Source organism: Petromyzon marinus, chromosome 2, assembly GCF_048934315.1.
Source record: "Petromyzon marinus isolate PM22_M1 ecotype Great Lakes invasive population chromosome 2, UKy_Petmar_22M1.pri1.0, whole genome shotgun sequence".
In the NCBI taxonomy this organism is placed as follows: Eukaryota; Metazoa; Chordata; class Hyperoartia; order Petromyzontiformes; family Petromyzontidae; genus Petromyzon; species Petromyzon marinus.
The window spans coordinates 21,945,305-21,966,318 of record NC_133668.1 but is presented as its reverse complement, the minus strand read 5'-3'; the positions used below and the strand labels follow the sequence as shown (position 1 = coordinate 21,966,318).

The following is a 21,014-nucleotide window of genomic DNA, read 5'->3' as shown; positions in this document are numbered from 1 at the left end:
AGTTCATATACCACTTCCCGCTGATATGGGGATGTGGGAAATCGATCCAAGTCACCAAAATTGTGGCGCATCACACAAGCCAATCACTGCGTACAACACCACACACATGCACTGCCAGCCGTACTACTTAGCCTGAAATATTTGCCATCGTTGCTGTAGAGCTCCTAACCGTGTAGTGTGCCGTGCGATGTTAGGTGGGGCTCCCGGCCAAGTCGGGGGTCTCGGGTGGTATCCTGTTGGTGGTTCCCAACGTGATGGGAGTCATGTGCTGGTCGCCCGCACTCGATCGCCTGGGCAACAGCGTCCGTGGCATTCAGTTCTGTCAGGTATGGTGTGCAATATTGCCAGAGCAGATAAATTTGGCACTGGCCGATGAGGTGTTCATTATTGCCATGTGCGGCATGTGGTGATGCCAAGTTTAAAGTTAATTACTCTGATGTACGATAGCAGTGCATATTGTGTTGAGGATACCACTGCTTCGGGTCCGCTTGAGATTGCAGTTATTGGATGTGTGCTGCTGTGTGTGGCTATATCATTGAGAGCATGCTGCGCGAGTGTCTGCCTCTGTACATTGACTGTGTGGATGTCTCATGCCCTCCCATGTTTTCATCAGGAACTGGTCTCCGTCTTCAACTTCCACAACTATGACAACCTGCGACACTTTGTCAAGAAGCTGGACCCACGGACGGAGGGTCGCGATGCACAGGTGAGATATATTCCTCCCTTCACCAACACGAGCTCTATTGAGTCGTTTGTTCACACATCCACGTGCTAATGCATGCTTATTACTCAGAGGATAGGTCACTGTAGGCTCGTACTACAAAACTGGTTTATCATCATCATCGATTGTTCTGCCTATCTGTATGGTGAGATTGACCATCATTATCAGTGTTCATTGTGAATCAAGTGAAGTACATTTATAGCCATGTAATTCAGAGATTCGGAGGCAAGATTTGTTGGTGTCGCTGTAATTACGTGCACAAGACTCCCACCCTGCAGAGGCAGTAATGTACTATTTGGAGGCAGAATGGGAAGTGGAAAGTTTACCTCTATGAGCTTTGGAAAACAAACACAATTTAACAAGAAATTAGCCAACCATCCAAAGCAGGGCCCTCCTAATAAAGAGTCGAAAGATGTTCCTGGGTAAACAAATCGTCGTTATATGACGGAGATTACACAGATAATTTTATGTCATCCTTCACTCATTGTATTCCATATATAAGATAAGCACCCGGCGTTGCCCGGGGGAAAAAAAAAATTGTTTAAAAAAACTTCTCAAGACTTAAAAAAAATAACATGTACAAATGACAATAAAACTTTGATCATTACCTCATTAATAAAAATAAAACCCAACGCGCGGTGGGAAAAAAAAAACTTGGGCTCGCGTGCCAAGATTCGATTCTTTAATTCGTGCAAAGGAATCGAAGGTTGTAGATTTCGTTAGAATCGGCCTATTCCCGTTTAATCGATACCACAAACGCTCACCAGAAATCGATTCCCGCCAGTCCTGTATGCGGGTTGGACGCCACACTATGGTCATTCCCCCCCCACCCAAATACAAAAGTCTATTTTTAAACGTTTTACATTGCGCACGGTATGGGAGCTAGCCACATGGCAAATTAAAAGTTTGTAACCTATTCCCCTCCCCCCCCAGCCGGCCTACACGGAGGGTTGGGGGGGGGGGTGTGACGTCAGCTAAGCACACTGCGTCATGCTGCCGCATGCTTGCGACATTACAGAGATGTGACGTCACAGCTCACTTGCCGTGCAAAATAAATGCATTATTGCGACCCCCCCCCCCCAAAAACAAAAAACCTAAAATCTATTTTCATAATTTTTGCATGGCGTACAGTCTGGAAAGTACCCACATGGCAAATTTTAAGTTTGTTGCATGTCGGGAAGTACGCTAAACATTTTCAAATAGACACACACAATCACAAATTTCCCTTTTATATATATAGATATATTATGTAAAATATATTTTTGTCATATATAAAACAATTCTTCGTTTGGTGGGTGAAATCCTGTTAATCCCTTGTTGTGCCTAAAAGCTTTTATGCGTTTCTTTTCAGGCCAAGTCGGTTATCAGCCTCCTGTTTGCGGCCTACAGTGGAGATGTGTCGGCCCTCCGAAGGTGATGCTTCTGCGCTTTGTTTGAGCTTCTTTGATACTTTGATCCTGGTGAAAAGGTCCCGTGATATAGCTCCTAACCCAGAGTTATAAACTCTCTGGCACGTGCATTGTCTTTGCGCTGTTCGCCTTTTTTTGCCGTTCTCTGGCCTGACACTGATGAGATTAGGCCATAGAGAAAGCTGTCACTGGTGTAAGTCATTCAGTTTCAAAGACAACGAATGTACAGTAAAGCCTTGGATTGCGAGTAACTTGGTCCGCGAGTGTTTTGCAAGACGAGCATAAATTTTAAATGAATATTAATTTGATAAACGAGCGAGGTCTTGCAATACGAGTAGTACGTATACGCTTTGTCTGCCGAGCATCACGTGATCACAACTGATATACGAGTGCTTTGGATTACAAACACGTTTCCGGAACGAATTATGCTCGCAATCCAAGGTTTTACTGTATTATCAGAGTATGTTTGTTTGCATGTTCACCACAAGTACTGTGTGGCGTTTTCAGCATTTCGTCGCATCTCTGGCCATACCTGCAATCTTCATAGTCTTAAAAACCAATTTGGTAAAAAAAACAAAGTATACATTCTTTTGAGATAAATGCCACCGAAGAACTGTCCGATGGGACCGTACAGCTTCAAAAGACTGTTCAAGGTTCCTGCGTATGCTATGTTGGCGTGAATGGCACATTTAAGTGGTGTATTTCAACTCTGCGTTTCCTGCTTGTGCTTAGGTATGCCTTGTCAGCAATGGACATGGAGCAGAGGGACTATGACTACCGCACAGCACTGCACGTGGGTTCTGCTGAAGGTGAGGTCCCTGTGTGCAATGTAGACCCCCCCCCCCCACCCCGTTGGACCGCATCTCGCGTATTTGGTGGCCCATGCACACCTATCGATTGGGGCCTCCGAGTGCCACTTGTGCCATTTACTTTCGGCGCTCATCTTACAGTCGGCGCTTTTCTACTTCAAATTCCAGTCGGTTGTCATTGCAGCCCATCGTGTCTGTGGGATTGATAAAATCAATGTCAACCCATTGGTAAACCATTTCGGGTCTTAATTGATTGTTCACGCTTACGGTGGCTTTCAGACCGCATCCATTATTTTCGTCTCCCCCCTCCTCTTTTACGAACATAGATGGACCCGTCCATCTGAACAAACTGTGAAATCGCTCTCCGTGGTGCTAACGTAAAAAAAAAACCGCCACTTTTTTCAAATTTTCTTGCTGTGGTTTTCACACCTGTTGATGGTTGCTTGTGTTGCAGTCGAAACGTCGTGAGAATTTTATTGTTTTAAATTTGTATTATTTTATTGTTTCCCTTCTACGTGACTTTACCGAAAGAACCAATAATATAATCAACAGACACTTAAATTACTGGCACGTGGCCACTAATATGTTTGAGTCTTCCTCTGTTATGAGCATGGAGACACTGACACTTATTTCTTTGAGTTAAATGGTTTTCTAGAATGAGACTCTCAAAATCATAGCACTAATGTCATGTTAACGTGTCATTTAACGCGTGGTGTTTACATCAATGAAAAGTGCACTGGTCTCTCAGAGATAACTGAAAGAGCCAGTTTAATCTAACATCCTAGCCCCATGGCATTTGTATTATTCGCGTGCTTAAAGCTCAATCTGACATGACGGGTTGCTCTACCACAGGCCACCAGGACGTGGTGCGTTTCCTGTTGGAGAAATGCAAGGTGAACCCTACTCCCAAAGACAGGTAAGTGTGTCGCCAGTACGTGTCGCAGGGAGTCTTTGATGACAGGACACTTATTTTATTTCATACCTACGTGACTTTACCGAAAGAACCAGAGTATAGGAACCTAAGGTCATACATATGCCTCAGTGTTCCTTGGACTAAGCAAGGGAAACTCTTAAGAAGAGACTGACACATTTACTAGGTCCTTGGGATGATGAGGTCTTTGGTGGCAGTAGTGGCTCTATGGCTGATTTTAAAATGGCTCATCGTGGAGAAGGAGGTGGGTGATGGTTGTGATGGCCTTATCTGTCTGAGATATACGGTGGCAAGAATTACAGTTGGAATTCCTCATCCCTTTGTCGATTATAAAATCAGTATGGTAGTGGAGAATCAACAGCGTTTGTTCAGTATGAAAATCGGCTCTTGTGATAGAATGTGGCTTTCCCAAACGCTTGTTTAAAGCTGCCAGTGAAGATGAATACCGTCCCTTGTGCCATGGATATGCTTTTGACTTTTAATTATTTGCATATGGGGGGGGGGGGGGGGGGAATATTCTATTCAGGGTTGACACAGGGGGGTGCTTGAATGCCCGTTGATTGATTAGAATATGGAGATGCTAGGTGTTACATGATGGTGCTGAATGAAATGCGGGCGTACAGAATTTGCCTGTGCTCTATGCTTATTTTCTGGCACTGGAAGTGATGACTCGCGAGTAATACCAAAGCAACCATGCAGGCCAGCCTGGAATGTCTATTTCCACGCACTTAGATTTTACAGTCGATTGCCATAGTTTGGCTGTTTGAGATTTTTAGTGTTTTAAAAAAAAAAAGTTGCAAATGCCACTTGACCTTACTTTGTCGTGATCAACAGCTGTAGAACATACATCTCAAATAAGAAACTGTGCACTGTTGAACCATTGCTCTCTGTTGGACTCCATTGCGCCACGCTGCTATTCATTGCTGACCATTACCCTGTGCTGGGGTGCTTTGATGTGCATTGCTGCTGTGTGTGCACTCACGTGTGCGTGATGTTACCCACAGGTGGGGTAACACCCCGATGGATGAGGCCGTGCGCTTCGGACACCAGGAGATTGTTCACCTGCTGCAACAGTTTGAGCACAAGTACCTGCAGGCGGGGAACGTGGCCGACAAGCCACTGCCTGAATCTGTCACCAAGGACAACCTGGAGAGCATGGTGTGAGCGAGCAAGCGAGCGGCACAGGGCGGGGGACTCATGTACGTGTGCGTGCGCACGCACTCCCAAGGGTATCACCCTCACAGGTGGCCCTGCGACTTTGACACTGCGTGATCTGTTAAAACCCTTCAAGAGCATCACCGAATATAATAGGTCATTAAAAAGCTCTACTCGCTGTACGCTTAGAAGCAAGTGCTTAAATAAATATGACATTGAGCATCGACAGTATTTACAAGGGGTGATCAAAATGTGTTCAGGCGGCAGTGGCCAATACACTAACATGTAGACATAAAGTACTAGCGCCATCTATTGGAAGAAGTTTTTTTTACGTGAATAATTATTTGAGGATTTTAATTTGCCATCAGCCCTAACGAAAATTGCTGTCTGCTTATGTAAGTGTTCCGATTTGTTCTGATATCCACAACAAATATTTTGAAGTGGATTGTGATCAACTTATTGGCCACTGCTGTGTTCAGGACAAGATAGCTGTGCTTAAAACTTTCTCTGCTTTCATGTGCCGTCCGTATTGTGTGGCTCTTCAATTCCCTTTTACTTACACATCTAAACTGTTGAACTCGCTCACTGCTTATATTTCTATACATTTCTGAGCGTACACTCTGCGGCCATTTAAATTAAGCTATCGTCATGTTGAAATAGTTTTTATTTTATTTCTGTTGTGGTCAGAACATTATTTCAGGGTATTTTAGTTAAGCTAACAGACTGGTCTCTCTTAAGCAACGTTTCATTTTAAAATCGCGTTAAAACATTTGACAAACTGAATGTTACAGAACTTCTTTCCATAAAATTCACGCACCGCTCCTGAAAACGATAGGTGCTTGAACAAAGCCCCGTTAAACCTTAAGATAAACTGCATTTGCACAACTACATTATTTATCACCCCTAAATATGTATGTGTATACATATGTTGGTGGAAAATTCAGCTCATTTCATTTCTTGAAAGCACGAGTTATGTCCTACAGTCACAAAACGTAGAAGCCAGTCAACTAAATACAGCACTTTTGCCTTTTGTGCACTCCTAAACAAGCAACACAATTGTGTTCAAAATTCGGCAAAGTCCGTAAACAGTTATATTCTTAGCTCTTTCGGTAAAGTCACGTTGAAGGGAAACAATAAAATAATAAAATATATATAAAACAATAAAAATTCTCACGACGTTTCGACCATAACACAATTACAACCGTTTGTGTTATGGTCGAAACGTCGTGAGAATTTTTTTTGTTTTACATATATTTTATTATTTTATTGTTTCCCTTCAACGTGACTTTACCGAAAGAGCTAAGAATATGAATTACTGCAGTCACGAAAGCTTTAAATAAAACATTTTCCGTAAACAGTTTTTATGCTTTTACAGACACAAACACAACCATTCAAGAACCAAAATTATCAACAGTTCGATTCAGTAATTGCCTCTGTGTTGAATCACTTTCATTTAAAAAAAGCGTTTTTGCAATGCACAATGGGGGGGGAGATTATTTGTTCTCTGCTGCCTGCTCCCATAATGACCTCCATGCATCAATCCTGGGGCTTGTACAATGACAAGAGGCCTCTGGGGACACACGGTGTGAGGCTGAACAGGTCAGGAAATAGCGGAGCAAGTGTTCATACTCTTTGGGTCTTTCGGTGAAGTCGCGTAGATAGAAGAAAAATAATAATAATAATAAAACATCACGACGTTTTGATCGCAACACAAGCAATCGTCTTGAATACAGCAGGCGAACTGCTGAGGCAGGAGAAATATAGAGAGAAAATATATGCTTTCATCATCAGGTGTAAAAACCACAGCAAGAAAATTTGATGATGAGTGCTTGTGTTGCAGTCGAAACGTCGTGAGAATTTTATTGTTTTATATTTTTTTTTATTTTATTGTTTCCCTTCTATGTGACTTTACCGAAAGAACCAAGAATAGGAAATATATACCCTGTATTTTCCCTGCCTAAGCAGTTCGCCTGCTGTATTGTTTCACCTGAAAACGATTGCTTGTGTTGTGATCGAAGCGTCGTGATTTCTTTATTATTATTTTTCTACCTACGTGACTTTACCGAAATACCCAAAGAGTGAATTTCTGCAGTCACGAAAGCTTTAAGTCAAGATTCGAGTGTTCATAGTCTCATCTCTAAGCCGTATGTTGCACTGTGGCTGTGCCAGGGAACACTTGTTCTTAGGGTTTCGGTGCTCATGTATGCATCTGCCGCAAGAAAGTGTTTCCAAAAGGCAAATTTAATTATTGCAAAAAAAATTATTGTGATCTTTTTGAATTGAGGATGAGATTGCATGAGGGAAATTTGCCTCCTCATTGGCTGCTTATGGTCACATGATAGGCATGCCATGTCAGCTAAACATGGTTGCTTATGTGTGAATAACATTCTCAGATTTTTTTGTATTCATAATAATATTACATCATTAGACCTCCTTTGCCAGTACCAAAATATAATAAGGTTTTTCCCCTTCTGGCAACAAAACTGAAATCTTTTTACGAGGATTCATGTCTGCATTAACCACAATACCTGCAGTCAAAATGCAAACAAAAAAGCATACTATGATAATATATGCATTGTCCTTGAACTTACTGCAGGTATTGTGGTTAATGCAGACATGAATCCTCATAAAAAGGTTTCAGTTTTGTTGCCAGAAAAAAAAGGGAAAACCCCTATTATATTAATATTACAGTTGCATATATATGACTTTCAGTAAAAGTATGCAGATGCAGGCGAAGGCTCATCGGCACACCCTGCTGGCAAGACTTCAGCAGCCGCATCTGCAGCACAATTTTCAAAGTGTATCAGTGAAACGCTCTTCCTGCTGCAAATGCATCTACATTTTTCGAGACTGCAAGCAGCTTCAGTGAGCATTGCGTGGGCTTCAGTGGCCTCTACTGGACTACACCGCACACTGAATATTAGCCCCAACTGATGGCGAGAGTCCAGCTCGTGCATACACGCACACGTCAATTGTGCTTTTTTATAGTAAGAACAAAGAAATGGCCATGTAATTGCCCGTGGGAATTTTGCCAGGGGTTCTTTGAGAAGCCATCATCTGGTTAGCAGTTGGATGCTTTTTAGTTTGTTGTGTTTACATGTGTTGAGTCTTAAGCACTGCCCATTTTTATGAGCAGCGATCACCCTTCATATTCATGACATGGCAAAGCAAAAGCAACCAAAATGGTATTGGCTTTTGTCAGGCTTTATATAATAAGTCAAATACATAGGCTAAATATTTGGTAGTTCCAACAGTCATCAAAAGTGTGTGTGTGTATAGTGGCATTAAAGACATGTTTGTATGTCTATAACGAGCCGGTAACTTGTACATTGTGCGTTTGGATAATAAGTAGTGCTAGGCTGCTATGACTAAGGCATCAACAGTCCTTTAAAGTAAATTGGCTGCAATATTAAGTGTCTGATCAGATAAAGTTTGTATGCACATTACAAGTCACAGTTCTATCACATAAATATGCATACAATGAAAATCCCTGTGATGCATTTGTGCAGGGAATTAATATATTAAGAAGAGGAAATTTAGGAATTTAAACCTGGCAACTTAATATAATTAATTAACTAGGCCAACATCTTCATTATAAAAAATGGACAAGCTTAGTCTAAACAGGCAGATCATTGAAAAGGTTTGGCTTGCCAAATACACCAACAACATGTTGGATTTCTTTAAAATCGGACAACTGTGCTGAGCGGAACACTTTACATCTAAACTTTTTACATTTGCATGTTTATTGTTATCCTGAATATTTTGTTTACTGTAAATATGAGCACTCCATGTCTATACACACCAACGCATACAGACACATGAGGCAGTACATCTCTGTACCTGAGGCCGTTGCGCGTCACCACACGGTTTCCGCTGAAGCATGCCTAACGGATCTATGACTACATATTTATATTGAGTGTCCACGTGAAAGATTGTCTGCAGCTCTGTGCAGTCACTCATTTTAACAAATACATTCTACATAACAGATATCAGCCATGATCAATCAACTGCTGGGATGAATGCCTCCCTAAGCAATCTCAATGTATAACAATCTCGCAATGCAACAGTCCGTCTAGATCCTGCACGTGATCTGATTGCTTCATTTCATCTCCGGTGACATCTTTACAGATAGTTTGATGTAAAACAATTACAGGAATGCTCTTCTCCTGTTTGATTATATCCAACCAAATATACGTTACATTGCAAAGTGCGCATCTTATTAAATGCACTTATTTGTCTGATACTACCAGATAAATAGAAACCTGGCCTGTGCAGTTTGTTTTGATACGTGACTGATTTGTGTGTTTTTCTAAAATGTTATCTCAATTGGGTTATTTAGTGCCATGTCATGTGATGAATTGTAATCCATCGGGAACTGTCAAAGAGCAGCACAACTTAAGGTGGCAGCACTTTTCCACTCGCCCTGCTGCAGAGTATTATTCATCACATGACAGACCAGTGTTTTTAACTCTCAGAGATAGCATTTAACCTTCTTAAGTGCAACACCGAATTCGGTATGTGATGTTTTGTTTACTTGTGCAGTCATTGGTGACTGTGTTGAGACCATGGACTTACGACACTCGAACCCGTTTTTAATCACGGTCGGCTGCTAGCATTCAAACCCAGGATTTTGGCAGTGACAGCTCGGTGCTCTTGACCTCTGCAGCACACTGCCACATTCTGTACGTGACGTATTTAATGAGCAGCCACGTCGTGGCATACGGTGGCAGGGATGCCGTCACGCACTTTGCCAAGCGAAAATGATCTCGACGGCACTTGCGGCCGCGTTTCAAGTTTAATTTTCAGGTGTAGCCCTGTGACCCATGTGGCTCTTGACTCGGGTGCAACCGCAACAAACAAAAACATGAACACAGAACATCTTTAAAATGACGACACGCAACAGAAAGATCCAGGAAAAAAAGAGCTAAATCTCCCAGGAAAAAAACACGGTATAACAAGGCTGTGTGCAAAAATCCCAATGGGATTTAAGTAAAAAAACAACCAAAAGACAATTTCGATTAAAGTTATCAGGCTAGCTCAGTACTTCAACAAACAAACATGGCTTAACCATAACGTTTCTGAAATCACCAAATTAAAACTATAAAAACAATGTAACAACAGTAAAAAAACCGTTGTAGCCATAGTCACAAGCATGAGTTACTCCATAACAGCACAAATATCAGCAGTAGTATCGTACTATATCAATTCACCTTTTTAGATGAGTACACGATAATCAACTTAAAAATCATACTTTGCAGCGGACATCCGGAGCGATGCATTTAATTTCAGGCCACTCAGCATAGCAGTCGCGGGGGGGGGGGGGGTATACAGCTCCTCAAGAGCAGTTTTGAGTGCAGATCTCACAGGGAGTGACCCAAGTTGCAGTTTATTGGCGATAGCATTCCAGACCCTTGGGGCATCAACAGCAAAGGCCCTTCCTCCAGTATTTGTACGGCAATAAGGAATGTGAAGCTGGTAAATTACCTGAGGTGACATTTGTTCTTCAAAACAGTGAGGAGATCCAGCAGGTAGTCTGCTGATTTATTTGTAAGTTCATCGTGAATAAATAAGATCTGATGCACAAACCGCCAATCAATAAGAGATGGTAAGTTTGACCCAGTGTAGAGATTCGCAGTGGTGGGTCCTATATGGGCAGTTCATTGCAAATCTTAAGGCCGAGTGATAAATTGGGTCAAGCTTATTCAGTACAGTACTGGGGGCTGATTTATATACGATGTCACAGTAATCAAGTAGAGGCAGTATGGTAGCTTTTATCAATTCTAAACAGAACATAGGGGGGAAGCAGTGCTTGTGTCGATACAGAAAAAAACATTTTTATTGTTTTTTTACCAATATAATCAATGTGATCTTGAAAATTTTGATTTGAATCAAAGATGACCCCAAGATACTTATAGATCTTCACTTGCTCTATTTGATAATTATTTAAGGAATGTAATTGGGGAAAAATAATTTCCTGCTTTAGTCCTGGTGAGAAGCATAGCACCTTGGTTTTGGAGGTATTCAGAACTAGTTTAAGAGCAACTAGCTGCTATTGTAGTTTGTTGAAATCACACTGGAGCTTAGCAATAACGTCATCCGAGGAGTGGCCAGCAGTAATCAATATCGTGTCATCTACAAACAGATTTACCCTGGAATGATCCAGGTCAGTGCCCAAGTCATTTACATAAAGAGAGAACAAGAGGGGGCCAATGATGGAACCCTGTGGAACCCCTTTTGCTAACTTAACACTGCCCTCCAACCATCTATGAATACAGTTTGGGTGCGAGAAGAGCGGTAATTTTTTAACCATTCCACTGCGTGTTTGGAGAAACGGAGGCAACTTAGTTTACTAAGCAGGGTGTTGTGGTCCACTGTATCAAAGGCTTTGGACAAGTCAATAAAAAGACTGGCGCAGTACTGCTTATTATCCGTGCTACTGTAAATGTGATTTGGAGAGCCTAGTGCAGCAGATGTGGTGCTGTATTTTTTTTGGAATCCAGATTGGTTTCGATGTAAGAGATTATTGTCAGACAGGAAATTGCAAAAATTTTCATCAACGGGGACAAAATTGAGATTGGACGGTAGTTATTTTGGATCATCTTTAGGGCCCCCTTTATGAAGTGGACGAACATAGGAATGTTTCCATTCTAGAGGTACCGATGGCTTCATTGATGGACAGGTTGAAAATATGGGCTATAGGTTTGTATATTAGGTGACCAACAGTTATCAGAGCAAAGACGGGAATACTATCCTCTCTGGAAGAGTAGGACCCTTTGAGGTAGGACAGATGTTTCAGAACATTATTTTCGTGGATTGACTGGAAACTAAATTCGTTTAATGTTTGTACAGGGGTGTCAGAAATTGTTTTAGTGGGGTTTACTCTCAACACATTATTATCAAAAAGGTCACCAGCTTCAGAAAAATTTAGGTTAAAATTGTCGACTATTTTTTGGGACTCTGAAAAATCGTCCCCATTTCGGTTAAGTGCAAGATTATCCGTATTAGATGCCTTTTCAATACATTTGACTGTTTTCCAGAAGATCCTGGCGTTGCCACGTGATTCCAGGAGAGTGTAGGAAAAGTAAGCATTTTTTGCATGCCGTATTTTTTTTACGCATCTATTCCTCAAACTCCTGTACTCGAGCCAGTCAGACAAAATTACTTTTTGTGAGCACATGCCCAGGCCTTTTCCCTAGCTTTCATGAGCTTAGTAATCAAAGGATCAAAACATGGTGGACGGTTGCCTTTAATTTTAAATCTAACCAACGGAGCATGTTTGCCAAGAATTTGGAGAAACGTGTACCTGAAGGGTCTCCCAAGCCGTAGTCAGTTTGTGGATACCGCAGACCTTGTCAATATCAGAGTGAAGCACATCATCAGTAAATGCCTGTATGCTGACGTGTCTCATGTAGTGCTTATCAACTGATTTGGGGGGGCTTTGGGTCTCGCTGACAATCTCACCCCAAATATGAAGGGGTGATCACTAAGGTTATTACCCAGAACACCAGTAAGTGTGAAATTGTGAGGGGCATTAGTCAACAGGACATCAATCAGAGATGACTGTCCCGGGTGTTTTTTAGGTTGGGTCTTGTGGGGACATTTTTTTTATTGAAATAAGCTAAATTCATTTTCAAAATTTGTGGCCACGGCAGGTGGGTTTAGCCAATTCCAATTCAGATCACCCACTAAAACTATTTCACCTTTAGGGAGGCCCCCAATAAGCTCCCTCAGTGCAGTCCAAAGCTTAAACATCCTTACCACTAGGCGGTCTATAGCAGCACACTACCAATATCTGTTGATTATTAGGGAGAGTGATTCTGCGAGCCAGACCTTCAAAGCAACATTGTTTCAACACTGAATGAGCTGGTAGACATGCAATAGTACTACGAACATAGATGGCAATTCCACCTCCTTTAGATCCTCGGTCAAGCCGAAAAAGGTTGTAGTTGTCAATCATAATCTGCAGGGGTGTCCGGATCCAGATTTGCCACTTCTAGTTTTAGTTGGCTAAATTTAATCACAAGCCCTCTGATGTTGACGTGTAGAACACCAACACCTTTTCTACCAGAAAAATCTACAGAATTATACGAGTTATTTACAGAAATAGAATTAATAGTTTGCACTGATATTTTCTGTGAAAGGATGAAGAGCGGCAAACCTTGGACGAATAGCAGCAGCTCGCAGATGGCGAAATTTTAAAGAGCTGAATGACGTTTGGAAAGAGAGCTGGTGAAGTAATGGGACAGATAGGGGTTTAAAGGATCAAATGATGGAGTGTAGAAGTGGCTATGAGCTGTTCCACTTGCAGATTTAGTGGCAAACAGAGCATCAAGTACGGACGAGAAATAACGAGCATAGTCGGTGGTAGAGTTGAGTGTGGCACTTGGTATGTCTGGGAGGGACAGTAGTTGGATACACAACAGAAGGAGAACTGCCCTTGTTAAAATATAATAGGTACACAGTGAAACACGCACGTGAAAAGCACAGGTTAGCCGAGCGCGAGAACATCTCGCACACTCGTCGCAACATGAACGGTCACCCTTGTCGAAACGCGTGTGCTGTGTCAGGCTGGGCAAAGTGCTGGGGTCGTAGATGACCCCATCTCCTGGACCCTGAAAACTCGACCGATGATTCAAGGGTTGAGAGGGCTGACCAGGTGAGCAGTAGGTGGAGGAGGACGAGGAGGCTGCGGCCATGCTCACAGAAGCCAGGGGGGGATGCGGTAGAGCCGACCGGCGAGTAGCTGGCGATTTGGTACTTAGGCGTCTGATGGTGGTGGTGGTGCTGATGATGGTGGTATAGATGCTGCGGCGGCTGGGGTTGTTGCTGTAGCTGTACTTGTAGCGGTGGTAGTTGTTGTGGTGATGATAGCAGTGGCTGCGGCGGTTGTGACGGCGGTGGCTGTTGGGCCGTCATACGACGCCAGCGTTTTACGCTCCACGCGGACAGCCTCCTCCAGCTCCTCCGCCTCTGCGAGGGGGACTGACGACTGATTTGAGGCTGAGTCGACCGTGGTGCTGCTGGCGGTTGTGGAGGAGGTCGGGTGGAGGATGGCAGACTCGGCTCCATCAGCGACCTCCCCTCCTCCTGTGGTGCTTCCCCAGTTCCCGGCGGCTATGTTTATGCCCCCCGCAGCCTGCGCCTCACCGTCGCCCAGAATGCTTTGAAGCTCATTCTTGGTTCTTTCGGTAAAGTCACGTAGAAGGGAAACAAAATAATAAAAATATAAAACAATTATTTTATTGTTTCCCTTCTACGTGACTTTACCGAAAGAACCAAGAATATGAATCCCTGCAGTCACGAAAGCTTTAAATCAAAATTTGCTTTGAAGCCCGTTAAAGTAGCGGCAGAAGCGCCGCTCCGTGCTGCCGTTGGCGTGTCGGTTCAGCACCAGGGCCCGGCGGTAGGCGGCGGCCAGCGTTTTTCCGGCGACCCTGCACCGCCTGGAATCTGAGTCCCAGCTGCTGCAGGTGCCGCGTGATCTCTGCCCATATCTCCTTCTTAAGGTGCGGGCGTCTGCTGAACACTTCCACAAAGTTCCTTTCGGCGTTGATCAGCTGAAGCGTGGACTCACGATCCCATGTGCATAGGGTTTCATCTTCTATCACGTGTTTCACCACTGTCTCTCCCTGCCCCTCATCCACGACGTTGGCGGTCAGCTCCAGGTCCTGACCCAGTTCCTGATCCAGGTCTTGACCCAGGTCCTGACCCAGTTCCTGATCCAGGTCCTGACCCAGTTCCTGACCCAGTTCCTGACCCAGGTCCTGACCCAGTTCCTGATCCAGGTCCTGAGTGTGCGTTTTGGGGTTTTGCTGCTTTTGGGATGGCTGTAGTCAGAATGGAGTTGTGGTCTTCTATGTTTGCACTGTTTGGCCGTCCTGCTGTGGCCTTGCAAGGTGGGTGTCGTCCGTATTTAAAGCTTTCGGAGCATCGTGAGATGTGTTTGTAACCAGTGGTGTAATACGTGTGTGCAGTGAAGGCTGTTGTCATCCCTCGTGCAGTCAGAGACGTCCGAGACTTGAAAACCTTTTAATCAGAAAAGCAGTCGCATCGGAAGTTGCATGAAGTTTCTAGTGTGGTTTGACTGATCTGTTATCAAATGAATGCATGAATCTGTAGAGGGTTTTTTTTTTCCATTGTGTTCAATGATTTTTCCAATTAGTCGTGCTGGGAACAGGCCCAGCCCAGACCAAATATACAGTAATCCAAGATGTAATCACAGCCCTAATTGCAGACTGAACTCTTTCCCAGTGCCCATTCAAAATGAGACTTCACGCTACTGGTTTTGCTTTCTCCGGAGTTGAGCATTACAAATACAAAAACATTTGGAATAGGTCAGTGACTAGGAAGCACTTGTTAGTCAGACGATGTAGTCACTGAGCTGTATCCACTGCGCATGGGAACATTTTCAGATCAAGGGTCATGTTTGATTTCTGTCAGTCACGTGGATTTGAGCTGTGCATCGGCACCTACTTGCATTGCGTCAGACCCCCAGACTAAAGTGTCCCGCCAAAAACACCCCAATACAAATTGTAACCATTTGTTTACCGCAATGTTTACACACGCACGAATGTACATTTCTGAAATTAGTTTTTACGGACGTCAATTTTTGTGTGTGCGAGTTGTAAGATCTGACGAGACGCATATAAAGGTTGTCATCAGAGTGCAATGTAGTGAAAACGAGCCCGTGACGAGTGCTTTGCTCGTGGGATGATGACAGCTTTGTGGTCAAGGCACAAGGTGGATGTCGTTGCTTGAACTGCACTTGTAGACCTTGCTGTGCCTAAAGTAGAGAATTGAGCGTTCGTGCTGGTCTGGTGTTACTGTAGTGGTGGTTTCCTTAGTCAAATTTACTCGCTGTAGACTACGGACTTAAACTGATCAATCTTAAATGTGTAGTGACATACAATGGATCACTATGGCGCGTAGAGCTGGGTACAATAGAATGAGGGAATATGGGTGTAGCAGCCAGCACAGCATGTAATACCACGCAGTGGGTCATTAGGGTGCGTGGCGCTGGCTGCTGGCAGAGAGGGGCATGTGGGGACACGGCACCCCGGCCGGCCGGTGAAGCACGTGATGGGCCGGGGTGAAGGATGTAGGGCAAAGGTGACCGAGGGGACACGGAGCATGGGCCAGGACCTTCTGGAGGGTTCCAGAAGGGGGTGTGGTTAAGGGCGGAGCCGGGCAGGTGGCACGTGGAGGTCGGCCCAGAACCTGGAAGGTTCCAGAAGGGGGTGTGGCCGAGGGCGGAGCCAGGCCATGCTGAGGGGCATAAAAGGGAAGCTCTGAGGCTGAATCAGGGCTGTCTACAGGTGGAATAGAACCTGAGTTGCTTCGTCTTCGCAGCGTGTTGGCTGCTCTGACCCGTAATTAGTTATCCCGTGTGTGAACAGTGTTTGAGATATATAGTGTAGAATAAACGTTGCCTCCTAAAATAGTGTCTCAGAAGTGACTCACTACAAATGGAAAGAACAAATGTTTATTGGTTGTACGGAACAAAAATATATATTTATTGTTATAAACCAAACTTGTTTGCTTCTGCCAATATCCAAATGAGAGGTGTAGTGTTGAGTCCTTTGGAGCTCAGTACTCCGATGGTGCATTGCCCATTGTTCATCATCGCCGGCATCGCTGTGCCACATTGGGTGAGACTGGTGTCTGGAGCAGGATCGATGAGTCTTAAAGCTATGCTATAGCATTCCAAATTGGAAGGATGTGTCCTGGGACCGATTGCATACGACTTGCTGGCTCTGCCTTTGAAAATAATTTTTTTTTTAAACAAATGAGGCCTCCAAATTGGAACGTATTTCGTTTCGTCACTCGTAAATTCTTAACTTCTAACGTCATTTTTGGCAATACATTTTTGTGCCGATTTTACATAGTTGATCGATTGGATAGGTTTGTTAAAGGATAATTGAGTGATAGTTTAACTATGTAGAGTAATGCCTTTAGTAATATATATATCCAAGCAGACTTGAAACTGATACATTAGTTTAAAATCACTGTCTTCAGATTTGCAGTTACTCTTCTGTTCCATATGGAGAAACTTGCAGGGATGCAATGAGTCAACACTGTCCACAAGTAACATTTCTGGGAATACATTCGTGGTCTCGCAACACTTTCAACTTTGCAGTATGAGGCATAACATTAATAAACCGATAATTGTCACATTGGCTTGGTACAGATGCTTGCCTTTACAGTTACGAGCATATACCACCTCGAGCAGTTGTCTCACAATGCTGCCAGTTGCGGATCTTGCGTGCTGCACTGGTGCGTGTCTGCTTTGCAGTCTGCAATATTCACGCAATTGTGGATGCGCAGGACACACACTTGCTGGAATAAAACACCTCGAGAGGCTGAACGTTTTCGCTATGCGAGTGAGCGCAATGAATGCGCTATCGTTTTTGGTTGTCACTCTGTAACCCGAGTAAACCATTAGTACCAAAGGTGGGGATGGTTATTCGGAATGTGTTTCTTTTTACAAATGTGCAGTTAAGTTATTGTAAGAAGAGGCTCTGGTATTGCTTCATTGTATTTGTACAGCATGAGCAACTGGCTTTCTTTGTGCAAACCCGCGTTATGGCGATGTATTATTTTATATTTTTTTTCCAGCGTGATGTCGTCATGAGCGGTCTTGTGTGTTTTGTCATTTCCCCATTTGTTTATTTTGAGTATTGATGTTTATTGGAACTGAAGTGAAGCTGTTGTCTTCATAGTATCTTCATCCTGGACATGCAGCCTTCCAACACAGGATACTAAGATGTGCAGTGTTTTAGAGTCGAGGCATTTAACTTCGTCTGATGTCGACAATTTATGTTATGGGTATCTAACATACACAGCCGTTTGCTACTTTTGTTATGTAACAGCCGGTTTTAAATGAAACATAACTTTCAAGGCAATCAATTCAAAAAGCATACATCGCTATTGAGTTTCTGAATGTATGTTTTGTTCATTAGTTATGACTTCAAGACAAGATAGCCTCTTATCTGCTAACTTTAAAAATTGTACTCAAGTGTCCTGCCTGTTAACACAACTCATCAGCATGTTTGGCATTGTTTTGATGCATGTACTGAACTTGCTACTCCTGTGTGAACCACCATGGGCAGAAGTGATACTGTTAAAACGTTAGGATTATTTTCACTGTAATGCTAGAACGTACAGAATTTTATTCTTTGGGCCGTTCGGTAAAGCCACGTAGATAGAACAAATAATAAAAATATATTAAATTATATCTTATTTTTTCTTAAAAATGATATAGGATAATTATTTATATATTAAATTATATACTCTTTTTATTAAAAATTATATATTATTATTTGTTCTATTTACGTGGCTTTACCAAAAGACCCAAAGAATATGAATTCCAGCAGTGACAAAAGCTTTAAGATTTACAGCATTTTCATTGAATATATTTAATTTATTTTGACACGTGACCACTTTATTTTAAATTCAAAAGTACCTGAGAAGAGGTTTTCCCCTTTTTTCTGGCAACAAAACAGATAAGATGTTAAAACACCAAATTGAAACCTTTTACAAGGAATCATGTCTGCATTAACCACAATACTTGTGGTCAGAATGCAATGAAAAAAAAAGTACTCTCACAAGTACCTGCTATGAAATTGTAGAGTCAGCTTCGAATCAAACATTTGCAGAACTTTTAGTCCTTTTTAGTTCCCTGACAGCTCTGAATAATTTACAAGCACATGGTTACAAAAGTACACAGCAGATTTACTTCCAAATGACAATCGTGAATTGTAGGTTATCGATTCAAGCAGGATAAGGATGCAACAAAGAAGACTTGTGGGCAACTTTATTTTATGATTAATAGCAGAATCACGGACACCGCTTTGTTCGTCTTGGTGTCATTTGCAATCCCATTAAGTGCAGTTTGAGGAGCAGTACTTTGAAGTAAAGTTGACATGAAGCAAAATGTTAAACGGCCAACTGTTGTTTGTGTGTTTGCGTAAGTGCCCGAGTGCTTGTGTACAAAAAAGGCTTTGTGTTTCAATAAAGTTATTTAATGGAACAAGCAGAGTGTCGACTACTTTCCTGAACCACTATCGAACATGCATCCCATTGCTTAATGTTACGCATATATACGTTGCAAGAATAGTATCAGACTGAAATTCCAAAAACAGGTATACTACAAAAGCATATGCACGATATTTAAACAGTACGAAGACAAATATATAGGTGCTTCAAAAAAGAAACGCATATCCATAAAAAAATTGCAGCAGAAGCAATAAGTTTGGAAGTCATTGACATTCACGAGTTCTAATGATTGCTAATGTATTTACAATTGTTTTTTTCAGTGTGCAAATGTTACAGCCCAAGGCTTTCCCTCAATTGGAGTCCCTACTATAATTGTAATAAAAACAACAATGTCCTTCAACTAGGAACTATTTTTTTCAGAAGCGTCGTGGCCACAAATAATAGCTCAATGCAGTGGCCTTTGTGAAAATTTTAAGCAGCCAAATACGGCGGGAAAACCGGAGAAAAAAAGCACGCAACCATGGGGAGAACATGCAAACCCCAAATACACAGACATTGGGGTCGGGATCAAACCCAAAAACTCCTACATACCAGGTAAGTTAGGAGGTTCCTGCTTGGAACACTGACCAAATTCCTTATTGACTAAGAATGTTGGGTTGGGGGGAGGGGAGGATCTACGTGCTAAAGAAACGACTAATATTAGGGGTAATACTCAAAATGTTTTTTTTTCATGGAAGCTGGTTGGAACTACCAGCTAAATGTGAATCGCTGTGTGTAACACTCCGGTTATATATTGGCACATCGCGTGACAACTTTAACAGGGCCGTGTCCAATGGAGCAGGGTTTTTACGACACGCATGCCACCAACTCAAAAATCTATTATAAATCGCTCAAATATATATTTAGAGATTACTCAGCATCCTTCTTGCTCATACCTACAGTTGGCTACATATGGTGCGAAAGAAGTTCAACGTCCGTACATACAAACATTGCTGAACGACTAACTACGTGCTCATTTGTAACCTGGAAGTTGTGAGTCTCGTACACGTGATGTTCCCTGCATTATGCAGGTTGCCTGCAATGCCCTGGATAACAGTGGAGTGCCCAGGATCAGCACAGCAGCTGTTTCTGCGGCAATGCTATGCAGAACAGAAAGTGTGGGATTTTACCCCACCTATCATTGCCAATTAGAATCCTCACAAACTCTTAATACATGTAAGCTGTGTAGCCTGCTGCAAGTGGTAAGAGAACAGCACAGGAGTTTCAAGTGCAAACATTAATTTGGGCCTTTTTCATGATCACCTGGGTAGGGGGATTTGAGGGAGACCACACCTATCCACCCCAGTGCTTCAAGCCAGAATCTCAAAAGTGCCAATTCAGTAACCTCAAATGGGCATTCGCCTCATCAATAATAAAGCTTTCTAGGAGCTTAATTAATTAACTTTCAGGGTGATTTAAACATTTTACAAAAAAAACAGTTTGAAAGTTCATCCACTTTGAGCCCGCGATCCAAGTGTGCATACTGTGGCAGCGACACGCGTTGGCATATACGGTTCCAGGCTATAACCTCGGAGGGAAGCAAAGACAAGAAGTGTGGACAGGAAAGGAGTGGGGGGGCAGGTTTCTCATTGAATGGCTGTCTCTAAGGGACAGCTTTTAAGGGCGACTGTTAATTGTTTCATCATCAGACTGGTGCAATTGCCTCGGAATGAGTAGTTCTTCCATTCCCACCAAGGAGGCGCGATGCTGGTTTTCGCAATTGGGGGAGGGGTCTTCCTTCATCACAGGGGAGGATGGGGTGGGCTGCACAGCTGTAGGGCAAAACACAGCAGTTTCTCTTATACACCAGTTGTAATCCAGTCTTAATATTATCTCCAGAGGTCAAACTCCACCGGTGTAAAGTATGATGCGCAACACCGTTGCTTGCGGAATGTAATTTTAATTCATGCAATTAAAACATTTTGGGATACACGTACAGTAAATGTTCATCTATG

At 42.8% G+C, this 21,014-nt stretch overlaps 2 protein-coding genes across 2 annotated transcripts in view; one reads left to right on the top strand and one right to left on the bottom strand.

Moving 5' to 3' along the window:
* LOC116945034 (glutaminase liver isoform, mitochondrial-like) overlaps positions 1-19,057 on the top strand; it is a 63,697-nt gene extending 44,640 nt beyond the window's left edge. Inside the window, exons 13-18 of the mRNA XM_032959108.2 lie at positions 195-326; positions 614-706; positions 2,073-2,134; positions 2,863-2,939; positions 3,792-3,855; positions 4,875-19,057. Coding sequence (XP_032814999.2) covers positions 195-326; positions 614-706; positions 2,073-2,134; positions 2,863-2,939; positions 3,792-3,855; positions 4,875-5,034 — 588 coding nt within the window. The 3' untranslated portion in view covers positions 5,035-19,057. The remainder of the gene's footprint in view (positions 1-194; positions 327-613; positions 707-2,072; positions 2,135-2,862; positions 2,940-3,791; positions 3,856-4,874) is intronic.
* Positions 18,822-21,014, bottom strand: part of LOC116945023 (signal transducer and activator of transcription 1-alpha/beta-like) — a 35,489-nt gene continuing 33,296 nt past the window's right edge. Inside the window, exon 24 of the mRNA XM_032959087.2 lies at positions 18,822-20,831. Within this exon, the coding sequence (XP_032814978.1) occupies positions 20,802-20,831 (30 nt within the window). The 3' untranslated portion in view covers positions 18,822-20,801. The remainder of the gene's footprint in view (positions 20,832-21,014) is intronic.